The sequence below is a fragment of the Lissotriton helveticus genome, chromosome 2_1, assembly GCF_964261635.1.
Source record: "Lissotriton helveticus chromosome 2_1, aLisHel1.1, whole genome shotgun sequence".
NCBI lineage: Eukaryota > Metazoa > Chordata > Amphibia > Caudata > Salamandridae > Lissotriton > Lissotriton helveticus.
In genome coordinates, this window is record NC_136059.1 from 13,519,469 (window position 1) to 13,546,931 (window position 27,463).

At 45.3% G+C, this 27,463-nt stretch overlaps 1 protein-coding gene across 1 annotated transcript in view; it reads left to right on the top strand.

Annotated features, from left to right (window-relative positions):
* The window catches only part of LOC144819167 (uncharacterized), an 85,920-nt gene that overhangs the window by 47,097 nt on the left and 11,360 nt on the right, over positions 1-27,463 (top strand). The window contains exon 4 of the mRNA XM_078677139.1: positions 4,326-4,486. Within this exon, the coding sequence (XP_078533265.1) occupies positions 4,326-4,457 (132 nt within the window). The 3' untranslated portion in view covers positions 4,458-4,486. The remainder of the gene's footprint in view (positions 1-4,325; positions 4,487-27,463) is intronic.

Here is a 27,463-nt window from a genome sequence, read left to right on the forward strand (position 1 = left end):
CGCACACAAAGCTCTCCACAACATGGGCCCCAATACCTCAACAACCGCCTCACATTCCACACGCCAATCAGCTAGCTCCGCTCCACCAGCCTCGCCCTCGCCACCGTCCCACGGATTTGCAGAACCACCACCGGAGGAAGATCATTCTCCTACCTGGCTGCCAAGTTGTGGACCTCCCTCCCCGCCCACCTACGGTTGACCAAGGACCACTTCACCTTCAGAAAACACCTCAAGACCTGGCTATTCAAGTAGTAGCGGCAACTCCCCCTCCCTTCAGTGCCTTGAGACCCGCACGGGTGAGTAGCACGCTCTATAAATGTACTGATTGTTTGAGTGATTTCCATTTAAAATGTTCTATATCCATATGTCCCATCCTGCTACTGTAACATTGACTCATTTATGAACGCTATTATCTATATCAATCTCTTATTACATTTTAGGGAGGAAAGGGAGAAACCACTCATAATTCAATACAAGGAGAAGTCTCAACCCTGTCTTCTTAAACAGACCAGTGCCTTGCAAGAAAATGCTCTATTTCCTTGATCCTAACAAGTTCCACACAAATGTATATGTTGTTAAATTCTATTATAGCTGCTGTTACATGTAATATAGTGTCTCTATCTATATTTGTTGAATTACAACCTATAATATAACAATGTCAGCGATTGTTCTCAACATCTGTCATCCTCCAGTGTGATCTGTATATCATCCACTTTGCTCTGTATGTCATCCCTTTGGTAATCACATATCATCTCACGCAAGGTGGTTACATTGCTATCATGATCGTAGTTCAAACAATCCATGGAACCCATTTATAGAAGTACAGACCCTGCATACATCATCACGTATGACAATCATCTCCAAATGCCTTGTTCGTGCATCTAGTTTAGTTGGCGTCTCCTAGCAAGTACTGCAGTTCATGATCAGTGTTGAGGCCCTGTTCAACTGATTGTAGACGCATCATCCACATGGCTTCTTTGCGTCGCAAGACAATCTGTCTATTGCTTTGTAGAACGTCCAAGAGACTCTCTGGGAGCACACTGGTGGAGAAGCAAATCAGAGGAGAGATCATCATCTTGAAGGCTCCTAACCTGCAGAGTCCCTTCAACATCATTCTCCTTTATTTAATGATTGATATCTTTTTGGATCGAGTTTTGTAGTTCCTCTTTGTAGATGGCTGGCTTAGTATATGGTGCACACTTATTTCAGTGAAGCACCTTGCAGTAATCCAGAAACACCTTATGTTGATTTTAGTGGTTTTAGACAACTTTAGAAAGTTCTCTATGTGTTAGCTGTGGAGAGCATTAACTAATAGGGAGGATGAGGGTCTAAGGGACGGTTTAACGACCTAACAATGCTACTATCCCTAGGAACAGTCACTACAACAACAGATAGCAAGGGGTCAGCACCAATGCACACTAAGTTAGAATCCTACGTGGTGAAATAGAGGGAAAAGAGAGGGGTAGAAGTACTATAGTGTTGTGATAAATACACATAGGGTCTCTCATCTCTGTGAAAAGATTCCCATCAGTCACCACTCGGATCCGCCCTTCATCATCTGGGATCCTTCTTCCTCGGAGGTAGATAATGAGATCCACTGTGGATTGGCAGATGTTGTGGAGCCTAATCCTACAAGTGGTGCCCAGTGTGAGGAGAACACATGATGTATAGTGTGGTGACTGAAAGCAGTGCTCAAACTGAAGTGCAAAGTGAAGTTGTGAAAAAAACTATAAAATTAGGTAGGGAAGAGAAAAAATAGTTTATTGGGATTCTCTTCAATCCTAAAGTAAAAGAGTGCGTAATGGTGTAAACAAATAACCACTAATATGGATGTAAGGTCGACATGTTTCTGCAGACTAATTAGATCCACGTGGTATCTAGCTGCTTCCTCAGGACCATTACCGCTACTGCTTATGAAGAAAAAAGTGAAGCAAAGATAAAATATCACCTGCTTTTTAGTGATACAATCCTTCTCCTGACTGTATAGTTCAAACCAGGTAGTGGATCCATTCCCAACGAGACACACATGTAGGAAAAAAACAAAGTACATACAAAGTTGGATACAGAACACTGTATTGAAACACATCTTTCTAACACAGTGTGATCTCTCAAAGTGATCTCATTTCATGACAGAAGTGTGGTGTCTTGTATGTAAATATCATCCACACCCGTCTCCAGGCACACATATTGTAGCTGCTCACTTACCAAATCGTCAGGAGAGAAAAGTCCGACCTCACCTGGCTACAGCGTAGGTAAAACGGGGCACCGCTCTAAGTAGCGAAACAAACACATGAAAAGAAAATTAGGACACACCAGGCATCGCTCGCCTCCAACGAAAACCATTAAGTCCAAACTGAATTTAAAAAGTGCACTGTTAGATGTTCATGCAGTGCTACCACTTTAAAATGAAGTCAATCCTTAGGGTTTACCCGCATTCATCTACTGGTGACCGTTATATAGATCTTATGTGTAAGCACTGATAGCCGGGTGTGCAGATGCTTCTGGTTACTGAAGCTCTGCTTCATGTATCGACTACGACCCGGCTCAGAAACTCTATTGGGAGGTCAGTTTGTGGCATGTAAAAGATACGTAACACTGACCCAATCGAAAGGCTCCGAGTGTCAAAATGAGAGCGTCCAGCACATCTTCTATCTTTACAGAGACGGCAAACAAAGGAAACTGCTAGAGTGGAGCCAAAGACAGGAATATCATCTATATGTACTGGACTATAGGCTCGCAGGCCTGTGAAAACATTGTTCACCAACCTCTGAAATGTGGCAGGTGCATTTTTCTAGCCAAAAGGCATTACAATAAATTGGTATACCCATTATAGATTGAAAATGCTGTGTCTGACTTTACATCCTCAGAAAGTCTTATTTGCCACCAGCAGGTCAAATGTACTCAGAAATTTGTCTGAGGCCAGAGTATCAATTATCTCATCTGCCCTGGAAATTGGATGGGCATCAGTCCTAGTGACTGCATTGATGCATGTGTAGTCCAAACACAACCTCATCTCTCTCTTACCATCTTAGGTGTGAGGTTTTGACACAAGGACAAGTAGACTAGCCCAGGGGTTATCTGAAAGATCAATGACCCCGAATTCCAGCATCTTTTGGATCAAAGTCCTGATGCAGTAACTGACATCGTCAGGCTGCCTGTAAATGTTATTCTTCACAGGCAGGCCGTCACCTGTGTCCACTTCATGGGTACAAATGACTGGTTTGACTAGGAGTTAGAGAAAAAAATGGATGAACTGATTGAGAACTTTTCTGTAATCAGTTTGCTGCTGGTCAGTGAGGCTGCCTGCCAAGGCTACTCCATCAACTGAGCCATTAACAGGTCCTGTGAGAGGAGATCAGAGAGAGAGGGTCACTCTCTTCCTCCTGTTCGTCATCAGTGGCTATGAGCAAGCTCATGTCAGCCCTGTTAACAGAAGGTTTTAGGAACATGAAGTATCCTGTGGGGCCTTCTATGAGTGTCTAGGTCAACATTGTATGTGACCTCACCATTTTCCTCAAGAATAGTGTGGGGTCCACTCCACCTGTCTTGGAGAGCTGCTGGGGCCACAGGCTCCAATACCCACACGTTCTGTCCTAGCTGATAAACAGTCAGTACAGCCTGTTGGTCATATCACACTTTTTGAAACTCCTGGCTGGCATCAACGTTTTTGTTGCCCTTCTTCATGTACTCAACCATACGTGAATGGAGGCCAAGGACAATGTCCACAATATCTTGTTTAGGAGGTTTGATAGGCTCCTTCCAGCCCTTCTCAACAAGATAATAGTGGATCCCTAACTGGATGTCAAAACAGACATCCAAATGGATTGTAGCCAACCCCCTTCTGAGGAACCTCTTTGTAGGCAAAAAGAAATAAGTCATCCTATTTTCATCTGAGCTTTTCTGGGAGTGCCATGATCATACCCTTGAGAATCTTGTTGAAACTTTCAACAACCCCATTGCACTATGGATGGTAGGATGTGGTAAACGTGTAGTTTACTCCGCAATCTTTCCACATGGCAGTAATGTAACTAGACTTGAAGCTTGTACCTCTGTCTGTTAAGACCTCCTTAGGGTAGCCCACCATGGAAAAGACTCCTAGCAGGGTCCTGGCCACTATAGGACCTGTAGTGGTCTTAAGGGAAATAGCCTCTGGAAACTCAGTGGCATGATCTAATTAGGATCTACGACTTTAAATCTAAGACAGACATTATACTCATGTCTGCAACCTGCCCCTATCAGTGGAGTGATTACATTGATTTTTTTTGTTGGTTTCCAGATTAGACACCGTTTGACTCTTGTGTATGTTTTGTTCCAACTCCTGACAGGTCTCCGAGCACCAGGACAAATATGAGACACTTGTGAAGAGGCAGCTGGACTTTGAGAAGGTGTACACCACCCCCGGAAAGTACACAATCCAGGCAGCAGGGACCTCAGTACCAACCCCGGCTAAAAAATAGTCTTCACACAGAACAGACATGGACTTCAGGTGGGTGATATGAAACAAGAATATCATGTGACAGCATTGACACCCACTTACCTTTGGTACAGTTTTACCCTACAGTCTTTCAGGGAGGTGATTGTTATCTGGCCAGTGATCATCCAACCACTTTTATTACAGATTTTTTTTATCACAGATCCTTTGAAAATGAGCTCACAAATAAATATAGCTTTGCCTTTAAATGCACTATTTGAAGACCGATGTTAGTGGTCCACTGTGCTCTGAAATCCTCAGGTTGGCACACTTCCAACCAAAACAGTTTCATTCACAAGCAAGAACCTCCACCTTGGTTCCATTAGCATTGCTCAGAGGGTGACATGGGTGACACAGACTGGCACAGATGATGTATAGACACTGGCATGGGTGACACTGACTGGCACATATGATGTATAGACACTGGTATGGGTGACACAGACTGGCAAAGATGTTGTATAGACACTGGCATGGGAGAATCAGACTGGCACATATGATGTATAGACACGGGCATGGGTGACACAGACTGGCACATGACGTACAGACACTGGCATAGGTGATTCAAATAATTTTTAGACACGGCCACGGGTGACGCAGACTGGCAGAGATGATGTATAGACACTGGTATGGGTGACACAGCCTGGCACAGATGATGTATAGATACATCATGGGTGACACAAATAATGTATAGACACTGGCATGGGAGACACAGACTGGCTCAGATGATGTATAGACACTGGCATAGGTGACAAAGACTGCAAAAGATGTTGTATAGAAACTGGCTTGGGAGACACAGACTGCCAAAGATGATGTATAGACACTCACTGGCTTGGGAGACACAGACTGCCACATATGATGTATAGAGACTGGTATGGGTGACACAGAATGGCACAGATGATGTTTAAGTGAGAATAGTGCGCGCTACAACCTTGAGTTTTATTGGAAAATTATTTATGCTGTAGATGTTTTATATGTGCTCCTGTGGCAACGTGCCGGTCAAGGACGTTCAATTAAATGTAAGAGGCTGCACATCACTATGTAGATGTGTCCCCCTGGGCACCATTTGTGTCCTCTGTTCTGAGGTTTCGATCCAATTTTAGAAAGGTTTTTATCCAATTCTTCTTAAGGAAAAATCAAAAGACGTGCTTCTTCTTAAGAAAGTTGTATTCACTTTTCTTTAAAGATTTCATCACTCTTATTTTCTTACATGTCTCATTTGTAGTTGTTTCCAAAGCATTTCGGGTTATAAACCCTTCATCAGGGACAAATCTGTAATAGCAACAACTCTGTGAGGAAACAATTCCATATGTTATGGATCGGTTAGCAGTGGTGTAGCATTTAGACATACATAGTTGTTGCGGTTATTGTCAGGGGGCGGAATCATGTTATTAGGATGGTGGTTCAATACGTGGTTTAAAGGTGGTACCCTGTAATCCTCAACGCAACAATGTGAGTTTTTGGGTGTGAAAATGGGAGACTTTTCTCCATGCTTCGAGAAACACAATTAAAGTGAACGCTGCGGACACTGGGGGCTGCATTTTAGCAAACATCACATTTCTGTAAAGATAAGACAACTAAGAGTCATGCTCTACATGGTGAACCGTTATAGCGGCTAAATATGCTGTTAGTATCACTTATATGTCTGCGTCGGTTATGGATTATTCATTGTTCATGAGGCGAGTGAATTTGCAAATGTTTCTTTCGTTGACGTCCTGAGAGTGCCTTTTGAGCTTCTCATGGAAATCTTCTAAAACATTTGTCCAATCATCAGATGACATTGAATTGGTGAGTTCGTTGGTGACCGTGACTATTTCTTTAGATAATTCATCAAGGATGTTAGAGAGTTCTTCAATTATTAACAATATTAAGTTTAGCGAGCATTTATTAAGAATCACATACTAGCTGTCTTTACATTTTTGGGCGTTCTTGCATAATGATAGTTTTAGGGGTATTCGAAGTCCCCTTGGTATTCTTTGTGCTCGATGGTATTTAATCAATGCACTGGCATGAAGGCGTTGGTTGATTTTGTGTCATTAAGCTTCCACGCAAAGGATACCAAATCAGATTACAAGTAACAGCAACATGCAATACTACCAATGTAATATATCTATTGAAATGCCCGTGCGGACATGTTTACATTGGAAAAACTTAACGTAAGATCAAAACCAGGATTATTAATCATAAATCTAATATCCGGACTAATAATATCAAATCCAGAGTCTGCATCCACTTTCAAGAACACCATCATAACATTAGCCAACTCAAATACTTAATCTTAGAAACAGTCCAAAAAATGGAAGGACGAGATAACAACAAATATCTCCTCCAAAGAGAGAATTATTGGATAAGACGAATGGACTCCTTTAGCCATATACAATGAATGACCGTATGGAGTATCAATGTTATTTATAAAATGCTAGCTTACCCGTCGCGCGTTGCTGCGATCTCAGAAGAAATGAAATTCAAGGAAACTCGTTATGATAATATTAAATTTACATTGTGTCACTGTTATTGAAACTTATTCATTTTCTTTTTGAAAACATTTCTAAGTGTGGCTTGAGCAGTGCGTCCTCTATTGGCTTCCAATCTTGATTCTTGTTGCTCTCCTGTTTCATTCGAGGGGGCTTGAGCAGTGCGTAATTGATCGTTTTCCAATCTTGATTCTCACTGCTCTCCTGTTTCATTTGAGCGGGCTTGAGCAGAGAGTAATCAATCTGTTTCCAATCTTGATTCTCGTCGCTTGTTCGTTTGAGAAGAACGGGCTTGAGCATTGCGTACTCGATCAGCTTCCAATCTTGATTCTCGTTGCTCGTTCGTTTGAGAACTACGGGCTTGAGCAGTTTGTATTCGAACAGCTTCTAATCTTGCTTCCCGTTGCTCGTCTGTTTCTGAAGCTCATAATGCCTTTCTCTTTCGTGCTTCTGATGTAGATTGACCAATCGATTTCCGTTTGGGGGTCATAACTGTCAACGATGCTCTCAAATTTGCTGTCTGTTTCAGTATTCGATTGATTATGAGGGTCCTGGGGGGCTGAAACATCAATTTTGGACAGATACCTTCGCGGGAGTGTACTCAACAACTTCCCAAAGTTTCATGGCGATCGGATGAATGGTGTAGTAATGCATAAAGGACAAACAGACAGACAGATATACTTTTGTTTTTATATATATAGATTTGGTTTCTGTTGAACTTTAAGTGTTTACTTCCTGATAACCATAGTTCAAGCCTCATATATATTGAGCTTGTAAATATATTAAGAATGTTATGCAATTGTTTCACTTCTTATATAAACAGCTTTGACATGCGTGATACTGCAGTTTTATTATTATTTTTATTTTGCACCTTTATTTTGCACCTTTATTTTTTCCATTCACGACTATTCCCAACATGGCCGCCGCTTAGCCTACCACTGCAATACAGCTCTAGCGTTCCATACGCATGCTATAACAATGCATGCAGTCCGTCTTCACTTCCGGCCCTAACTACTTCACTCACAGCACGAACATGGAATAATCCACATCGGACGCAAATATGTAAGTGATACTAAAAGCATATTTAACCGCTATAACAGTTCACCATGTAGAGCACGACTCTTAGTTGTCTTATCTTTACAGAAATGCGACGTTTGCTAAAACGCGACCTCCAGTGTCTCATAAGTGTCTCGTAAGTGTCTTTTAGTTTTGGCAGCAACACTACGTTTCCGCAGCGTTCAATTTAATTGTGCGCTCACAGGTCGCAGGCTCTGCCGTGAGAGGAACAGCTTTTCACTACTTACCGGCATTCCATACTGTCATCAGCACTGAGGGAAACGGCTTGGAATCCATTTTGCTCAGGCCCAGCGGTGAGAGGAACGGCACTACAAGAACTATAAGCCCCAGCAGGCTTTGCCATACGCCTGCTGTCGGTGTCATTGCGGCACCAGGAGGCGCGTTAAATCGCGAGCATCCCTCCCGCGGCTTGGACACGCTCACAGGTTGCATTCTCTGCCGTGAGGGGAATGGCTTTTCAATACTTACCTGCATTCCATCCTGTCATCAGACGTGAGGAAAATGGCTTGGAATCCATTTTGCTCAGCCCTCCAGGTCACGTCGTGAGGGGAACAGGACTACAAGAACTACAAGCCCCAGCAGGCTTTGACAGATGCCTGCTGTGGGCGTCATCGCGGCTCCATGAGGTGAATTAAATCGCAAGCGGCCCTCCCACAGTACGGGATGTGCACAGGCATGCCTGTGCAAAGCCCGGGCCAAGGCCGGGCCCGTCTGGGCCCGTAAGAGGCCAGAGGAGGCTGGGCCAATTCCCTTACATCAAATATGGGTAAGCGCAAACATCTCTGTAGTCTGGACCAGGAGGGGTTAAAACCTAAAATGCTAGAAAGTCAAAATCTATCATTTCTTACTTGACTCTCTGCTGTGAATAAAATCAGTCAATGAACATTGTGCAATGCGGTGGAGGATATATTTAGCTCCCGCCTGGAGCCTATTCTCACTGGCATAACCAAAGATATAATTGACACTTTGAACATCTGTGTCGCGGGTATTTTAAATAAATGTGAGCTAATTGATTCCTACATCAGGGACCATAGAACCTTGCACAGCTCAGTCGATCCTATTGTATTATCTGAGGCCTGCCAGGAGAGTGTGCCCAGAGTGGGAGACCCTCACTTTGATAGTCAACCCTTATTACAGGCGCAGGCTAAGCTAAAAACTAGTCATCTGGATAGTTCTGTGCCTGCTAAGAGGTCTCGGGTAGAGGGAGGATTAACCCCTGTTTTTGTCCAGAACCCTTTAAATCCTTTACCCAATGGTATGACTGATGATTTTGATGGGCCCTTTATTAGACAGGGGAGTTGCCTATGCCCTAATTTGTGTAGACTCGATCTACCCCCTGAAGCTACCCCTTTGGTGGCTGTTCTTGTAGTAGTCCCCCTCTCTTGAAGCTCAGGGCAGTGAATCCACTCAGGCAGTATTACAGAAAACTAAAAGCTGGTGCGATCAATATGGTTGTGGTAAAGCCAAGATCGCATCTAATATAATAATGGCTAGACGGGTGGGATGGATTGGAAATTGCCCTAAACAAATTGATGGTGATTGCGTCATTGTCAACTTTAAATAAATGCGATATAGCTGACAGGCTTTTTTGGGATGCCTCTGAGTTAGTGAAGGGAAGCATGAGGGCCCTGCCCTTGGGATTTTTCTACTGCCCTGTAAGACGATTAAACCTGAATGCTAATACTGGTACTGGGATAGATCGGAAGAGGTCTTTAGACAGGGGAGTTGCCCATGCCCTAATTTGTGTAGACTCAATCCACCCCCCAAAGCTACCCCTTTGGTGGCTGTTCTTGTTGTAGTCCCCCCTTTAAAACAATATTATGTAATTGCCTTGCAGGAAAGGTGGGATAGGACGAATATTTTCTGGCTGGATGGTTTTGAATGTTATTGTTTACCTGCACGCCCAGCCATGGCTGGTAGAGCAAAGGGGGGCTTAGTGCTTCTCTTTTCAATATAGTTAAAAGGGACATCAAGGATGTTGGAGTCGGGACCTCACAATTGTTTAATAGCAGAATTATCCACCCCCAATTACCCTAAAATTGTATTTGTGAATTTTTATATTACTGGGGATCGTAATATGGTGAATCAACATTTATTACATTTGGAAAGTTTTTTAGAACATTATAGATCAAAGCAATCCATTTTGTTCGATATTATTGTTATGGGCGATTTTAATATTCATTTGTGTGATATGGATTGCTGTATAAATGACCATTTGGGACCAGCTCACTCAGTAATGCCTCATTTAGAGCATTCGCAACAGGTGGAGGCTTTGGAGGATCTCCTGGCCAGAGCTAACCTCTTTGAACCTGGATTTAATATTCGAACTGACAGGGTCGCTACGTTTAAAGCTAAGGATAGGGACACTATTATTGACTATATTTTTCTGTCAACTCTGTTACTAGCTAAGGTAGTGTCTTCTGATGCTCATAATGATGATAATCCTGTTATCTTAGTGGTTGATGTCTGTTAAAGCTAAATTAAGACGTCAGGTGGGTGAAAGGTGGTTTGACAGTAACTGCTCACAGGCCCATCGAAATCTACTCTAAGAGATAGGGAACACATACTAAACCTGAGTAAATCGTATACGTTGGAGATTCACTCACATAAACAGGAGATTAAAGAAGAAGCTTGGAATGCACTTTTTTCAGTAGAGGTTTTAAAGGATAGTGCGAGATTCTGGGCCATTGTTCCCACACCTTTTTTTCCAGTGTAGAGAATGATCCCATGGAAAGCAATATCACCGAGGTGCTGTGGCTTACGCATTTTGAGGCAATTTATGTGCACAATGTGGATGGGAATCCCATTCTGAGTTCAGCAACTTGCCGGGCCTCACTCCCACTGATATTTGAGGAGGTGGATTTAGAAAAGGCAATCATAGAGGCTTCTAATAATAAAGCACCTGGCCCTGATTGTGTCCCGGCAGATCTGTATAACTGTGATCCCAAATTTTGGGCAAGGATATTAACTAATGTCTATAATGCCTCGGGTACTCAGGGGTTTCCTGCATCATGGGCCCTATCAACAATCATCCCAGTTTTTAATGAGGGCCAGAGAGGTGATCCTCTGTGTTATAGACCTATATCCTTAATTGATTCTAAAATATTGGGCAAAGTTGTTTTGGCCAAAATCACGGACTGGGTGATTGAGGTCCTCTCTTACCTCCAATATGGATTTAGAATGGGAAGAAGTACTTTGGATCAGAGTCTGAATCCACATCTCATAATAAGCAAATATACGTTAGCTATGGAAGGTTCTTTAAATATGGGTTTTATGGACCTCTCTTCAGCGTTCGACCTGGTTAACAGGTCAAAGCTGTGGATTATTTTGCTAGATATGGGCATTGATCCTGCTCTAGTTCATTTTTTGGCTCATCTGCATCGGGATCTTTCTGCAACAGTCAGGGTTACAAAAATGTAAGGACCACTGGTATGTGATTCTTAATAAATGCTCGCTAGACTTAATATTGTTATTAATTGAAGAACTCTCTAACATCCTTGATGAATTATCTAAAGAAATAGTCACGGTTACCAACAAACTCACCAATTCAATGTCATCCAATGATCTGACAAAAGTTTTATAAGATATCAATGAGCAGCTGACAAGGCACTCACAGGAGGTTAACGAAAGAAAAATTTGCAAATTCTGATGTGATACAGTAGATTACAAGTTCAGCAAAGTATATAGATTGGCTGAAGTGTATGCCCGTAGAAGACAGAACAAACCATAAACACAAGATACCGATACATCATCATCTGGTAGCCATATGTCTAATAAACCAAGGCAACTCACGGACCTAAATGGCCATAATCCTCAAGGCAACAAACAATACATACAGAACACTCAAGCTCATCTACAGTCCAGCTTAGCTCTTATCTTCAAACCAATCATTTACTCGATAAAACGCAATATGGTTCCAGAGCCGAACATAACACGGAACTGTCTCCTATTAAATGTATAGAAGAAGTAAGGGAGTCGTTGGACGGTGGAGGGAAGGCTGTATTGATCCTACTAGACCTATCGGCGGCCTTCGACACGGTCCATCAAATGGTTTTGATGGATCGATTGTTGGAGGTCGGAGTACAAGATATGGTGTGGAAACTGCTGCACTCCTTTCTATCAATCAATCAATCAATCAATCAATCAAACAATTTCTATAGCGCGCTACTCGTCCGGTGGGGTCTCAAGGCACTGGGGGGGGAGGGGTCCGCTACTGCTCAAAGAGCCAGGTCTTGAGTTGCTTCCTGAAGGAGAGATGGTCCTGGGTCAGCCGTAGGTGGATGGGGAGGGAGTTCCATGTCTTGGCCACTAGGAAGGAGAAGGATCTTCCTTCAGTGGTGGTTCTGCGAATGTGTGGTACGGTGGTGAGGGCGAGGCTGGCCGATCGTAGCTGGCGGGTGGGCGTGTAGAAGGTGAGGCGGTTGTTGAGGTACTTGGGGCCCAGGTCGTGGAGAGCCTTGTGTGCGTGGGTGAGGAGTCTGAACGTGATCCTTTTGCTAATGGGGAGCCAGTGCAGGTCTCTCAGGTGGGCGGAGATGTGGTTGTGGCGGGTTCCCGCGTAGAGGGTGTTCCCGTAGTCCAATCGGGTGGTGACGAGTGCCTGGGTGACCGTCTTCCTGGTTTCGGCGGGGATCCATCAGAAGATCTTTCGCAGGATGTTGAAACAGGATGATGAGACGACGTTGACTTGTCTTGCCATCGATAGGGAGGAGTCCAGGATGAAGCCCAGGTTTCGTGCGTGGTCCGTTGGTTTGGGGGTGGTGCCCAATGCAGGGGGCCACCAGGAGTTGTGCCAGGCGGAGGGGGATGATCCTAGGATGAGGACTTCCCTCTTGTCTGAGTTCAGCTTCAGGCGGCTGTTCTTCATCCATTCGGCGACGTCCCTCATTCCCTCGAGTAGGCTGGCTCTGGCGGTGGCAGGGTCGTTGGTGAGGGAGACGATCAGCTGGGTGTCGTCGGCGTAGGAGGTGATGGTAAGGTTGTGTTGGCGTGCGATGGCTGCGAGGGGGCTCATGTAGAGGTTGAAGAGGGTGGGGCTGAGCGAGGATCCTTGTGGTGTGCCGCAGATGACTTCGATGGCCGCGGATCTGAACGGGGGAGGCGGACTCTCTGGGTTCTTCCGGCGAGGAACGAGATGATCCATTCCAGTGCCTTCTCTTGGATTCCTATGTTGCTGAGGCACTGTATTAGGGTGCGGTGGCAGACTGTGTCGAACGCTGCAGAGAGGTCCAGGAGGATGAGGGCAGCTGTTTCCCCGTTGTCAAGCAGGGATCTGATGTCGTCGGTGGCTGCGATGAGGGCGGTCTCGGTGCTGTGGTTGGCTCAGAAACCGGACTGTGAGGGGTCGAGGGTTCCGTTCGTCTCCAGGAAGGCGGCGAGCTGTTTGTTGACGGTCTTCTTGATGACTTTGGCAGGAAAAGGGAGGAGCGAGATGGGGCGGAAGTTCTTGAGGTCGGTGGGGTTCTCTGTCGGTTTCTTCAGGAGGGCGCTGAGCTCGGCATGCTTCCAACTCTCCGGGAAGGTGGCGGTGTTGAAGGAGATGTTGATGATGTCACGGAGTTGGGGTGCGATGATGGAGTTGGCCTTGTTGAAGATGTGGTGGGGCAGGGGTCAGTTGGGGTTCCGGAGTGGATGGTGTACATCGTGCGGGTGGTGGCTTCGGTGATGACCGGGGTCCAGTTGCTTAGGGTGATGGTGGGGGGCGTTGGTTCGGTGGTTGGGAGCTGTTGTCCAGCCGTTCTTTGAATGTTGTCCTTTTGGTGGTGCGGATCAGCTGGTGTTGTGTGCGGGTGGCGTTCTTGAGGGCAGTCATGTTTTCTGTAGTCTGGTCGTGTCACCAGGCTTTTTCGAGGGTGCGGCAGTGTTTCTTGGATGTTTTGAGTTTGTTGGTGAACCACGTGGCTTTCTTGCTGCCGGGTCTGGTGGGAGGGTTCTTCAGTGGTGCGAGGTCATCGGCGCAGTTGGTGAGCCACTGTGTGAGGTTGTGGGCAGCTTCGTTAGGGTATGTTGCGCTGGTGGGGGGGTTCTGGCTGAGGCAGGTGGTGAGCTGGTCGGCTGTGATCTTGCTCCAGCTCCTGCGTGGAACCTGTTGCGGGTGGTGGTGGGTCTTGGTTCTCCTGAAGCTGAAATGGACGCAGCTGTGATCGGTCCAGTGAAGTCCGGTGGAGTGGCTGAAGGAGATGTGCTTACTGAAGGAGAAGACGGGGTCAAGCGTGTGGCCGGCTTAGTGGGTGGGGGTGTTTACCAGTTGCTTGAGTCCGAGGTTGGCGAGGTTGTCCAGCAAGGTGGTGGTGTTGCTGACGTTGTTGTTCTCCAGGTGGAAGTTGAGGTCTCCTAGGAGGATGTAGTCCGAGGAGGAGAGGGCGTGCGGGCTGATGAAGTCTGCGATGTCTTCGCTGAATTGTGTGCGTTGTCCCGGGGGTCTGTAGATGAGGGTGCCTCTGAGGGTGTTCTTGGGGTCGGTGTGTATCTGGAAGTGAATGTGCTCGGCGGCGGTGAAGGTGTCGTTGGAGTTGCTCGTGATGCGTATGGTGTTCCTATGGACGATGGCGATGCCTCCTCCAGTCTGGGTGGCACGATCCCTCCGGGTGATCTTGTATCCGTCCGGGATGGCTATGGCGATGTCGGGCGCTGAGGAGGCGTTCATCCAGGTTTCCATGAGGAAGGCTACATCTGGTGATGTTGTGTCGAGCAGGTTCCAGAGTTCGATGGGGTGTCTGTGGACGGAGCGGGTGTTGAGCAGGATGCACTTGAGGTGGTTGTTGCTGGTGGCTGTTCTTTTGGGTGCGGTGCAGGTCCGGAGACAGCTGAACTTGCAGGCTTGTCAGCTGAAGGGTCCGTGGTTGCGTTTCGGGGTGGCTCTGTAACAGGCGGGAGTTCGGTCGGGTTTGAGTGCGTGGAGGGTGGCAGCGTCGTAGGTCCGTTGTGTTGGCTGGCATCGTCGGGTGCCAGGGGTCCTGGTGCTGGGCGCGGTCCAGGCACGAATGGGCGTAGACGGGCTTGCCTTTGGCGCGCCTTCGGCGCACAATCGGCGCACCCGCTGCACACATCCGCTGCGCTCTTGTCCGGCGACCTCCATAAATGGCGAAGTGGGAGGGAGGAGCAGCTGGGAGGCGGGAGCGGGGTGTCCAATGGGTGTGATACAAAAAAGAAAAGTGGGTGGGGCCGCAGGGGAGCAGCGGCGGGGAGCGGGGAGGGGGAGAAGTGGCGGGAAAGGTACACAAGGACGGCGAAAATACAGGGGCACAGCAAGGACAATGAACAGCAGACTGGCAAAATACAGGGGCACAGACTAAGACACAACAAGATACAAAATACAAAATACAAAATACAGGGGCACAGGTTAAGGCGCAGGCTAAAGAAACTGGCAACAGCACTCCAGGCACACGGCTGTAGCGAGGCAGCAGCGGAGGGGTCAGGGGTCCTGGCACTCACGGTGGGGAGCCGCACGGTGTGTGGAGCGACCAGCCCTGCAAGCAGGGACAAAGGTCACTCTCCTATAGATCTCAGACCGTAACCCTAGATAATAACAAGTCCCATCCATTCAGCCCTAATAAAATCCTATGGTTTTAGCTAACCTTGTACGCCGATGACACCCAAATAGTGTTATCATTTAATGAAAGCAAGGAAAAAGAAAGGGAAGTGCATTTTCATGATTGTATGAAGGATATAGGTGGGTGGATGGCATCAAACTGTTTATAACTAAATTCCACCAAAACTGAGATCATTGTTTTCGGAAACAACCCCATGGTGTGACACCTGACTAGTGGCCAGCAGATTTGGGCAACTGCCCGCACCGACACTGAAAGCTCAGAATTTGGGGGAACAGTTGACAGTAGATTGACATTTAGCGATCACATCAGAGCTGTGGTCTCTGCTTGTTTCCTGATATTCGAATTTTAAGGAAAATGAAACCTTACTTATCAGAATCAAATTTCAGGACATTGGTCACGTTACTCGTTATGTCAAGACTGGGCTACTGCAATGGTATCTATCTGAATGCCCCAAAACAACTTATTAATAGGCTTCAGATAGTGCAAAATGCAGCAGCCAGGCTGCTGTCACCTACTCCCAATTTTGTCTCAGTGAAAAAAGAGAAAAACCAGGCTACATTGGCTTCTGGTGAAGCAAAGGGTTCGCTTTAAGGCCGTATGCACAGCTTTTAAGGCTCTTAATGGTATAGGCCCTGACCACTTGAAAAATAAGTTCAAGTGGCATGCTCATTTTAGGACCCTTCGATCTACTGGAGCAAAAAAGGTCCTTACCCCCACTGTTAAAAAGACCAGTTGGGGAGGCAGAAGTTTTAATGTATGTACATCGAAGGCTTGGAATGATCTGCCATTTGAGGAATGCCTCAGACTTCCTTCTTTTCAGGAAGGGACTGAAGACTTGGTTGTTTACCCAATGACCCTCTCCCCACTATGGCTCAGCAATATATAGCGCCAGGACACCCCAGGTTAACCGCTGTGCTTAACAAATTCAATTTAATTAACATACTCAAAAAACTGGCAAACAATTCCAACATTATCTGCATGAAGGCAGACAAAGGAGGAGCTATTGGACCTCAAACACTCAGAGGTATTTCTTTACTTCCATATCTGGTGAAAGTCATGGAAAAAGCAGTTAACAGTCAACTCGCCTCCTTCATAGAAGAAAACTACACCCTCGACCCCTCCTGAACTGGCTTCAGGAAGAATCACAGCACCGAGACACCCATTCTCGCCACGACGGACAGCATCCACTAACTTCTCGACAGAGGAGAGATTGTGCCCCCCGTCCTCTTGGACCTCTTTCCCACTTTTGACATAGTCTCACACTGCACCCTAGCCAGCAGACTCCACGACAGAGGAATCTGGAACAAGGTACTCGACTGGATCCGCTCATTCCTCTCAGGAAGAACGCAGAGTGTCAGACTTGTTCCTTTCCTCTCTTAACCCACAGCGGCCACCTGCGGAGTCCCCCAACGATCCTCCATCAGCCCCATCCTGTTCAACGTCTACATGGCCCCACTTGCATCCATTGTCAGATCACACAGACTCAACATTGTATCGTACGCAGATGACACCCCGCTCATCCCCTCCCTATCCAATCAACTCAACATCTCCAAACATAACTTCCAAGAAGGAAAGGAAGCAGTCCCCAGGTAGATGAAGAACAGCTGCCTACAACTCAACATGGACAAAACAGAAGTGCTTATCATGGGCCCCTCCCTGATGCCTGGAATGACACCTGTTGGCCAGCTGCCCTCAGGAACCCTCCCTCTGCCAAGGACCACGCACGCAACCTCGGAATCATCCTGGACTCCGGACTCAAAATGGACTGCCAGATCATTGCTGTAACCTCCTCCTGCTGCCACACCCTCGGCCTACTCCGGAAGACTTTCAATTGGATTCCCCTCGAACACTGGAAAACCGCCACCACACCCTCATCATCAGCAGACTAAACTACGACAAAGCACTTTATGACAGGATCAACAAGAACCTCACTCACAAACTCCAGCATGTCCAGAACACCCCCGCCAGACTAGTCCTCAACCTAGTGTGTCACTGCCACATCAGCCAACACCTACCTTCACTACACTGGCTCCCGCTCGAGGAGAGAATCACCTTCAAACTTCTCGCCCATGCCCACAAGGCCCTCCACAACAACAGACCCGCCTACATGAACCACCACCTCTCGTTCCACATACCCCAAAGATCCCTCTGCTTGGCCCCGCTCTCTCTTGCAACAATAGAACGAATCAAGAAGTGCAGAACAGGAGAATACTTCTTCTCCCTCTTCACAGCCAAGGCATGGAACACCCTCCCTCTCCGCCTCCGACAGACACCTACACTTTCCAAGTTCATGAAGGACCTCAAGAATTGGGTCTTCAGAGAAACACCGAGATCAACCAGGAGCTGTGTGCCTCCCCAATCAGCACCTTGAGACCCTTTCGGGTGAGTAGTTGCACTTTATAAAAACTCCTGTTTGATTGATTGATCGACTTGTCCATGATCAGTTAATTTGTTACTGCACAAACAAGTCAATCCATCAGAAACTACTGTCTCTTAACAATCCAACACTGGATTATACAATGTAAATTGCAAAAAACATAGAGACATCACAGTTTTCTGTCAAAGAGCTTGAAGAGAAGAAAATTGAGGTGGCGGGGAATGATCGCATGAGAATGAAAATGCAGTTAAAGAATATTTGTCTTGTAGGAACATTTCAAGATCTGCTAAGGACTTCTTTAAGCAGTCTGATGTTTGTTTTAGATGTGGAAATATCCCACATTTTTAAGTCTGGTAAACAGTGCCCTGCTAAAAGTTTTGTTTGTAGAAAATGTAATAAAGTGCGGCATTTTGTAAAAGTGGGACAAAGTGAACTGAACCTGTCTGCCAAAGGGAGCAATAATGTTGCCAACTTAGGTGAGGACACCTGTGATGAGCAATTGGAAAAAGTACAAGAAGATCTACAGGATATGGTTTTGGTGATTGGAGACAATGTATGCACTGGTGCTCCAGTTGATTGCGTGGACCCATCTGCTGATGTGATTGTTGGTGACAGGACTGTTAGGCTGGTAGTTGACTCAGGGGCCAGAATATCAATGATAACCCAGACGATGTACAATTAATTTTGGGCAGGTATGAGTTTCGAACTTCCTGAAAGGGCACCATTCTCTTACAAAGGGAGGCACAATGATTTATCTGGAGATTTTGAAGATAATTTGACTTTCAAGAGTAGGCAAGTTTATGGGAAACTCTATATGGCAGTCAAGGGGTTGTGTATCTTCTACCAATGCCTATTTAAAATAGTGTTGAGGCCTGGAACTAAAGATCAGGTGTCTGTGGTTGGGAAAAGTCTTGTTACAAATGTTACTTCCAAGGGCCCCCAAGTTTTTTTCTGATAAATTGGGCACCATAAATGAGTTTCAACACAAAATAAAGTTTGAAGAAGGGTCTATTCAGATAAAGCACACATTGCAGAGTGTCCAATTTTCTATAAAAGAAGACCTAGAGAATGAGCTTGTAATTCTGTGTGATAGTGGAATAATCAAACCCAATGAAATATTGTTGTGGTTATCACATCTTGTAGTTGGCAGGAAGAAAAATGGTGAATTGAGGGACTGCTATTAGTATTATTTAAAATCACTCGCTATAAAAAAGACAGAAGGAGAGAGCACAAATCACAAGACAAAAACACTATGTCATAAGTAGTGTACACATTCGTAAGAAAAAGCTTTATGGGCTAGAACCTGGTATTATTTGATAAATAAAATACTTGTTGGTCTAGCCACTTGACAAATTGTGTACACTTCAACTGGGCGTCAACGCGTTTCGATGGACTCTTATATCACCAGCTTTTTCAAGACAACAAAGATTTAATGTACTCTCGAAACCAATAAAAATGAAAGTATGATGGATTAAAAAAAGCCTGTTCGTTAAAACACAGATGGTGTGAGTGATATAGAATGAGTGGAAGAAATGTGAATATATAACAGTTACAGGTATACTTCCCCAAAGGATAACATTTGTGTAATACTTTTTTTATCCCTGATTATACAGCTCATATAAAACCTTGACTGGTCTGCTGAAGTAGAATGTATCTTTCAAATGGAACTCCATGTGCCAGGAGTCATTTGAATGGATTAAAAAACAGTTGGCCAGTTCTAGGATTTTAGACCATTTAATCCAGAGCACAAGTGATGTATTACTGTTAATGCATCCAATCAAGGACTGGGTGTAGTACTAACCCAAGGTGATGGTGAAGTAGAGAATACCGGTTATTTTGTGTCAAGGATCCTAAAGTCAGAATATCATTACTCGACAATTGAAAAAGAACTGCTTGCATGCTAGTGTGTGGTAAAAAATTCAAACGTACCTTTGGGGAACAAAGTTTTTGATTTGTATGCATCATAAACAACTTGTTCTGATCTTAACTAGTGAGAAAATCAAAGAATAAATCCCTAGAAGTCTGAAATAGACAACAAAATTATTACAATATCAATTGGAAATGGTAAACAGTCAAAATATCGACTTTAAAATATCAAGATGGCAAAATATACAGTATTAAATATCAAGAGGACATAATATTGACTTTCAAAAATATAGTGGTGCAGAATAAACACCACCCTCCTCCAGGACCCCCCCAGCGCCATTACCAACACCAACTTCAGAGGCAAGAAATTCCACAGCTGGTTCTCTTGCTGCGCCGACAAGCTTGCACCCCTACACCAGCCCGCCAAACAACGCCGGCCGAAAGCCACATGGTTAACCACAAAAATTCAAGAAGCCAGACGCTCCTGCAAATGCCTAGAGAAAACCTGGCAAAACCTAAAAACTATGGATGCATGGAAATACCACAAGAGCGCCCTGAAGGAATACCACCAGCGCATATGAGACACTAAACAAACCTTCATTAGAGACAAGATCCAGACCAACGCGACTAATACCAATGAACTGTACAACATCATACAGCAGCTCGCAAAACCCACCTGCGAAGCCACAGATCACAGACATCACACAGTTCCAGGAACTCTGCAACAAGCTCAGCTCCTACTTCCATCTGAAGATCAAGGCCCTCTACGACACCTTCAGCAAATCAACGACGAGCACCATCCCTCTAGCCACATCCGGAGATAAGCCGACCATCACATCCTGGGATCCTGTGACCGTCGAATTCATCAAGCGACCATGAAGATAACCCACTTTGGAGCCCCTACAGACCCCAGCCCACCACACATCTTCCACAGGGCCGCCACTGTCATCACACCCGAACTAGGATGCACCATCAATGCCTCACTTAGATCTGGCATCTCGACAGACCACTGGAAACGGGCGGAAGTAAAACCCCTTCTCAAGAAATCATCAGCCGACCTAACGGACCTGAAAAGCTACCGCCTCCCTCTTGCTCCTCCCCTTTGCAGCCAAAGTCACTGAGAGACCTATAAACACCCAGCTGACCACCTTCATAGAAGAGGACTCCATCCTGGACGCCTTCCAGTCGGGATTCCGCAGTAACCACAGCACCGAGACCGCCCTCCTCACAGCTGCTGACGACATCAGCATGCTACTCGACCAGGAAAACACCACAGCTCTCATCCTGCTAGACCTCTCCGCAGCCTTTAACATCATCTCACATCGCACTTTCGCAGCCAGACTGCACAACGTGGGAATTCAAAGATTCGCCCTCGACTGGATCCAATCCTTCCTCTCCGGCAGAACCCAGAGGATCTGACCCCCTCCCTTCCTCTCCAAACCTACGGAAACCAACTGTGGAGTGCCCTAGGGATCTTCACTCAGCCCCACACTCTTCAACATCTACATCGCCCCCATCGCCACTATCGTCAGACAGCATGGGCTCAGCATCATATCCTACACTGAAGACTCCCAGCTCATCCTCTCGCTCACGAAGAATCCAGGAGACACAAGACTATGTTTCCAGGAAGGCATAAAGAATGTGGCAGCCTGGATGAAGGTCAGTTGCCTGAAGCTAGACTCAGAGAAGACTGAGGTTCTCATCCTCGGTCCCTGCACCTCCGCATGGGACAACACCTCCAGATGAATGCAGTCACCTCCACTAGTTTCAACTGCCTTTGCATCCTCCGTAAGACTTTCAAGTGCATCCCCTCTGACTGTCACCCATGCTCTCATTACCAGCAGACTGGACTATGGCAGCGCCCTCTACGCCGGAATCAACAAAACTCTCCTGCACAGACTCCAGACCATCCAGAACACCACAAACAGACTCATCTTCGGGACACCGCCCCATGAGCACCTGACCCAACACCTATGAGGCCTCCACTGGCTCCCTGTCAAGAAGAGGCTCACCTTCAAACTCCTCATCTACACAACAAATCCCTCCACAACACCAGACCCAAATAACTCAACAAGAGAGTATCCTTCCACGTACCCAAGAGTTACCTCCGCTCTGCTGACCTCGCCCTGGTAGAGGTCCCCTGCATCTGCAGAACCAGTACCGGCAGGAGATCTTTCTCCTACATCGCAGCCAAAATGTGGAACAAGCTCCCTGTGAACATTAGACGCTCCCCGACACTGCACACGTTTAGGAAGGCCCTCAAGACCTGGCTCTTTGATGGAGAGCCCTCCCCCCAGCGCCTTGACACCCTCACGGTGAGTCGCGCGCTTTATAAACCCCTGATTGATTGATTGAGGGTGGAAAGTTATTATTATATATTAATTACAATTTTTTTTAATTATTTAATGATGTTAATTAATTTTTGCGTAATTTTATTCTGTAGTGGGTTGTGGTTTTATAGGGGAATAGGGTGGGAAGTAATTTAATTCAAATTAATTCATTAATAAATTAATTAATATTTTTGTATTTGATAATGTATATTGTTATTTGTTTTGAATGAATACATTTTTAGTTATACATTGATTAATAATAATTAATATATTTTTGGTAATTATGTTAATTGTGTTAAACAACTTATTAATTAGTTATTAATGTGAGAATGGATTATTAATAATGATTTTTTTTAGTATGTTAATTGTGTACTTTTTTAGGAGTGGGTTGAGGGTTGATAGGGGAGTAGGGTGGGAAGTAATTTAATTTGTATTACAATTTTAAATATTGTTTATATATTATTTATTTAAAGTCATTTTATAGTGCTAATTGTGTGAATTAATTTATATTTGATGGTTATTCATTTTATCGTTAATTGTTACTAGTAAATAAAATAATTGATAATTAATTATGTCAATTTATTAATATTTTACAATATTAGTGGTGACGTTTATTGGGGAATATGGAACGAGGTAAATTATATTTTTAAATTCATTAATTGTAAATTAATGTTAATTATATTGCAGGAGTGGGAATACTAAATTAGTCCCCCACGCTATCCAACACTATGCCTACTGTTACATTTGTTGGAGTGGGAGTAGTAATGTTATCCCCTACACTATGCAATGATTTCACTACTGTTATAATTCATGTAGTGTGAAATATTATTAAAAAAATATTGTTTATATGTAAAATGTATTTTTATATTTATGTTACAGATTTATTTAGATATTTATGAAATTATACTTTTTATTATGATTTAACATTATATAATTAAATGTAATAATTATTTATGAATATTATTAAGTTAATATATATAGTAAAAAAAGGAATTATGCAAGTTTCATATTTTTTACATTATATTTATTGTTAATTAGTGGTGCTGGGACCGGCTGCACTTGGTGCAGCAGTCCCGCATCGCCAATTAGGATGTGACCGCCACCCTGGTGGTCACATCTGGCATATATTGCATTGTGGCAGGTTGTGCTATAAGCAGAACCCGCCACAATGCAATATATGCATGTTGTGCATTGGCATGCACAACGTGACAGGTGCCTGCCACCTTGTGTATGCCAATGTTGGGGGTACCCTGGGTACCCCCAAAGTGCACCCCCTAGATCCCCCCACCACCCTGGGGACCCGCAATGGGCCTTCAAAGGAAACACTGCATGCCTTTCTATGACGGAGTCTCCAGCATGGAAAGGCATTACACCGCCACAATCGTAATATGAATGGGGGTGCCTACAAGGCACAGCCACCATATTACAGGTGTTTTCCGCCCAGTAGGCAATCGTGACGATTGCCTACTGGCGGAAAAGCGCCGGTCGGTCTTTCCATCCACCGCGGTACACCCCGCCATGATAATGTGGGGAGGGTAAAAGGCCGTCCGGTGGGGGGTGTTAGCGGGCAGATCGCCACCGCCGGTAGGGCGGTGGTGATCGCCCTCCATCCTAATAGACCCCTATGTTTTCTTTAATTATATTAATAATTTCATTAATTTCATATTCATTTCAAGACATTAAAAAAAACAATAGTTTTATACAACTATATTTTTAACAATGATATTTTGGTATTGATATTTTGGCACTTACATGTATGGAGATAGGAAGTCGATATTCTGGTACCTCGATATTTTGACTGACGATATTATGTCAGTGATCCGTTTGAAATATCACACATTTAAGGTACAAAAAAGCAAAAAAAGTTTGAGCAAATTTTTGGTCTGGGTTTGCTTCCACTGATGACAGTACGAACAAGGGGGATGAAAAATTGAATGAAAATTGCTTGATTGCTGCAATGGATCTGGAAGAGCTCTGTGCAGTGTGTGAGGAGGAGTGGAAAGCAGAAATGGGTGGAGAAGAAGATATTAAAAACTGGTTATATGAGTTATGTGAGTACAGGTTGGCCCACAGAGAATCCCTAGAAAATCTGTGTCAATCTTATTGGAAAATTTATAGCGAGCTCACCATTGAAGATGGTATTCTAATGAGGGGTGACAAGTTAGTACCACTGGAGGGTGTCAGGTGTAATATGATTTTTATAGCCCACAAAGGACATGTGGGAATGACTTTCACATAACGCAGGATTAGACTGACTTTGTGGTGGCCATCCACGGACAGAGAGGTCGATTTTGTTGTGGGGGAAAGTGTTTCGTGTGCTAGTGCTGAAAAAGACATAGTAGTGAAGAAGCCTCCTTTGCAGCCGACTGAGTGTCTTTCTAGAGCTTGGCATATATTTTTGCTGTCCTATCTAATTGCTTGCCTTATCAACTACACTATGCATTGATTTTGGTTGACCTCTACTCAAAATTACCAAAGGAGAAGTTTGTGACAGAAAACAAGGCTAAGGCTGTTATAAAATACCTAAAGGAGATTTTTCTTTTCGAGGGTTTTTCCAAATTCCTGATATCAGACAATGGGGTCCAATTTGTGAATAGAGAAGTGGATGTCTTACTAAAATCTTTATCATCACCAAACCAATGGTCAGGTGAGCGAATGAATACATTGTTGTTGCAGTGTGTCCAATGAGCTATTGCTAATAAGTGTGTGGTTTTGAATGCGGATTGCTCAAAGCTATGGTTCTAAGTCCACATTCTACTACGCAGGTCTCCCCGTTTGAGCTTTTGGAAGGGAGGAAGCCCTTCACCAAAGTCTTTCCCAAAGGGATGAGCAGTTGGGTCAAATTTGGTGTTTGAGTGGATGAACATGATCCTAGGGTCATGAGAAACGTTGCTGATAATAAACGTAAACAAAATAAATAGTTTGATGAAACAACCATGGGCGAAAGGTGAAAGTTGGAGATAGAGTCTGTATCGAAAAGGGAATCCATGTCAAAACAAGTGGTAAGAAATTTTGTGATCCGTTTGCTGCTGATAAAGTGTGTGGAAAAGCAATCAGAGTCAACAGTTCCAAGTGACAGATCTTAAGAAGGGTTGTTAAGCGTGGAAGTAGGGTTGACCAAGAGGGAGGTTTGGTTCCCAAGCAGAGTACTTAATCAGTAGTGTCAGATGAAGGTTCTAAATCTGAGAGCGGTTCTGCTCCAGAAACAAGTGCTCACACAATACTCCTGGCATACCTTGATGCCTGACTTCTGACTCTGGGGGCTACTGTTGGGGCAGTACTGTTCCCCTGTGTGGTCGTGCACGCTCACCCCCGCCGCCGCTTTCATCATCCTAACGCGGATGCCAGGAGGGGGAGAGCGCGAAGGGCACCAGACTACACTTCCCAGCACTCATCGCGGCCGGAAGACGCACACCGGGGACCCATGCCAGGAGGAGCTCAAACTGCCGCTGCACTCTCCGCAACGCGGGAGCGTGTGGGCAGCGCCGGGCTAAGCCCGGGCAAAGGGCGGGCCGTCTGTGGCCGTCAGGGGCAGGAGGAGGCAGGGCAGTGCCGGACCATTTACACCTACGCATGGGTAAGTGCAAGAAAAATGCTAATACTGATGAGGGGGGGAGTAAAGCCAAGGTGCCAAGACAATCAAAAACCATTATGCTGTATCTTTCATCCGCTGTGGGGGCATTAACTAAAGAGATTGCAAACGCAGAACACGAACTGGGATTGATATCCCCTTCTCTTCCTAATGTATCTAACTCGCAGGAGACACAGTTAACTGTCGCTGCTGACGTCCCCCCTAATCCTTTGGACGCAGTGGTTATTATTTCAAATCCTACCCCCCCTGCCACATCGGGCATTGGCCCGACACAGGACAATACTCCAATACCGCACACACCACCGAGTACCCAGTTTAATGGTCTACCTCCATCGAAGCAGAAACGGGGGAAAAACAATAACGCACCAGGCATATTCATTACACCATCAGACGTACTGGGAGAAAAGCCTCTGCTTTTGGGCATCTCTAAAGACATTGTGGACACATTGAACACTTGCTTGGAAGGTCTCCTAAAGAAGTGTTCTTTGATAGATAGACTCGCCAATGTTCATATCCCGCTCCTAGAGGTCCCTAACATAGGCAGAGCAATACAGGGAGATGGTTGTATGGAGGTGGTCAGTCCCAGAGGAGCAGATCCATCATCAAGTGGGGCGGTGCTTGTTGAAGATGGACAGCGGGTCCTTAGAGCCCCTCTCCTGAGTCGGGAGGCAATTGTTCCCAACCTTATAGACTCAGTATGTTCCGGGAACCAGCATAGCACACTTACCTACAGGAGGGCGGTGGCCAGCAAATCCTATTTAGACCTACCCCCGGAGGCTGCCCCATTGGTCGCAGTTTTTACTGGTGTCCCCCCACTCAAAGAGGGAGAGCGGGAATCTGCTGCTGACCTTATGGTTAAAGCTAACACCTGGTGCGCTGATGCCTGCTGCGGGGAGAACATTTCTAATAAGATTATTTTTGCTAGGAGGGTTATTGTTATTGTTATTGTTATTGAGTTTTTGTAAAGCACCTGAATCACCCGGGGGCATCTTCGCGCTGCCTAGTCCTTTGTCCTGAGAGCGAAAGTTAGGATACCATAGTGAATCAACAATATAGGAAGGCTTTAAGATATTTCCAATATTTAGGGCCTACATACGAAAAGGTTTTACCTCCCAGGCGATTACGGTGGATATGTGGGACCGCTAGTAGGGCTTTACCATTTGATCTCAAATTACAAGCTGATGTCCATTTGCAAATTTTGTATTGTAGATATTTTGGGCCAATTTCCCTCATAGCTTTAAATACCAGGCAGCAGGTCTTGAAAAAGGCTCTCTTCTTCACCGGCAACCAGTGCAGTTCCTTCAGTAAAGGGAGCGATGGGGTACCTGGTGGGCGATTCAGGATCATCCTTGCTGCCGTATTTTGGATCACTTGGAGCTTTGCTAACTGTGTGGATCCTACTTCGGCCAGCAGTGCATTCCCATAGTCGACCCTACTGATTACTAGGGTTGAACTACCGTTCTGCGATGGCTCAGGGGCAGATATGGAATAATTTTCTGCAGCAGTCGTAAGCTGTAATAGCACGAGCTTACAATGTTACTCGCATTGTTCTTCATGGACAGGTTCTCGTCAAGCTGTATACCTAAACTTTTCACAGAGTTTGAAGGGACTGGAGCGGCCCCCAGTTCTGCAGGCCACCAGTCGTCAGCACGAGTTCCTGTCTTTTTCCGAGAAACATCAGTTCCGTTTTCTCCGGATTTAGTTGGAGACAGGACTCTGCCATCCA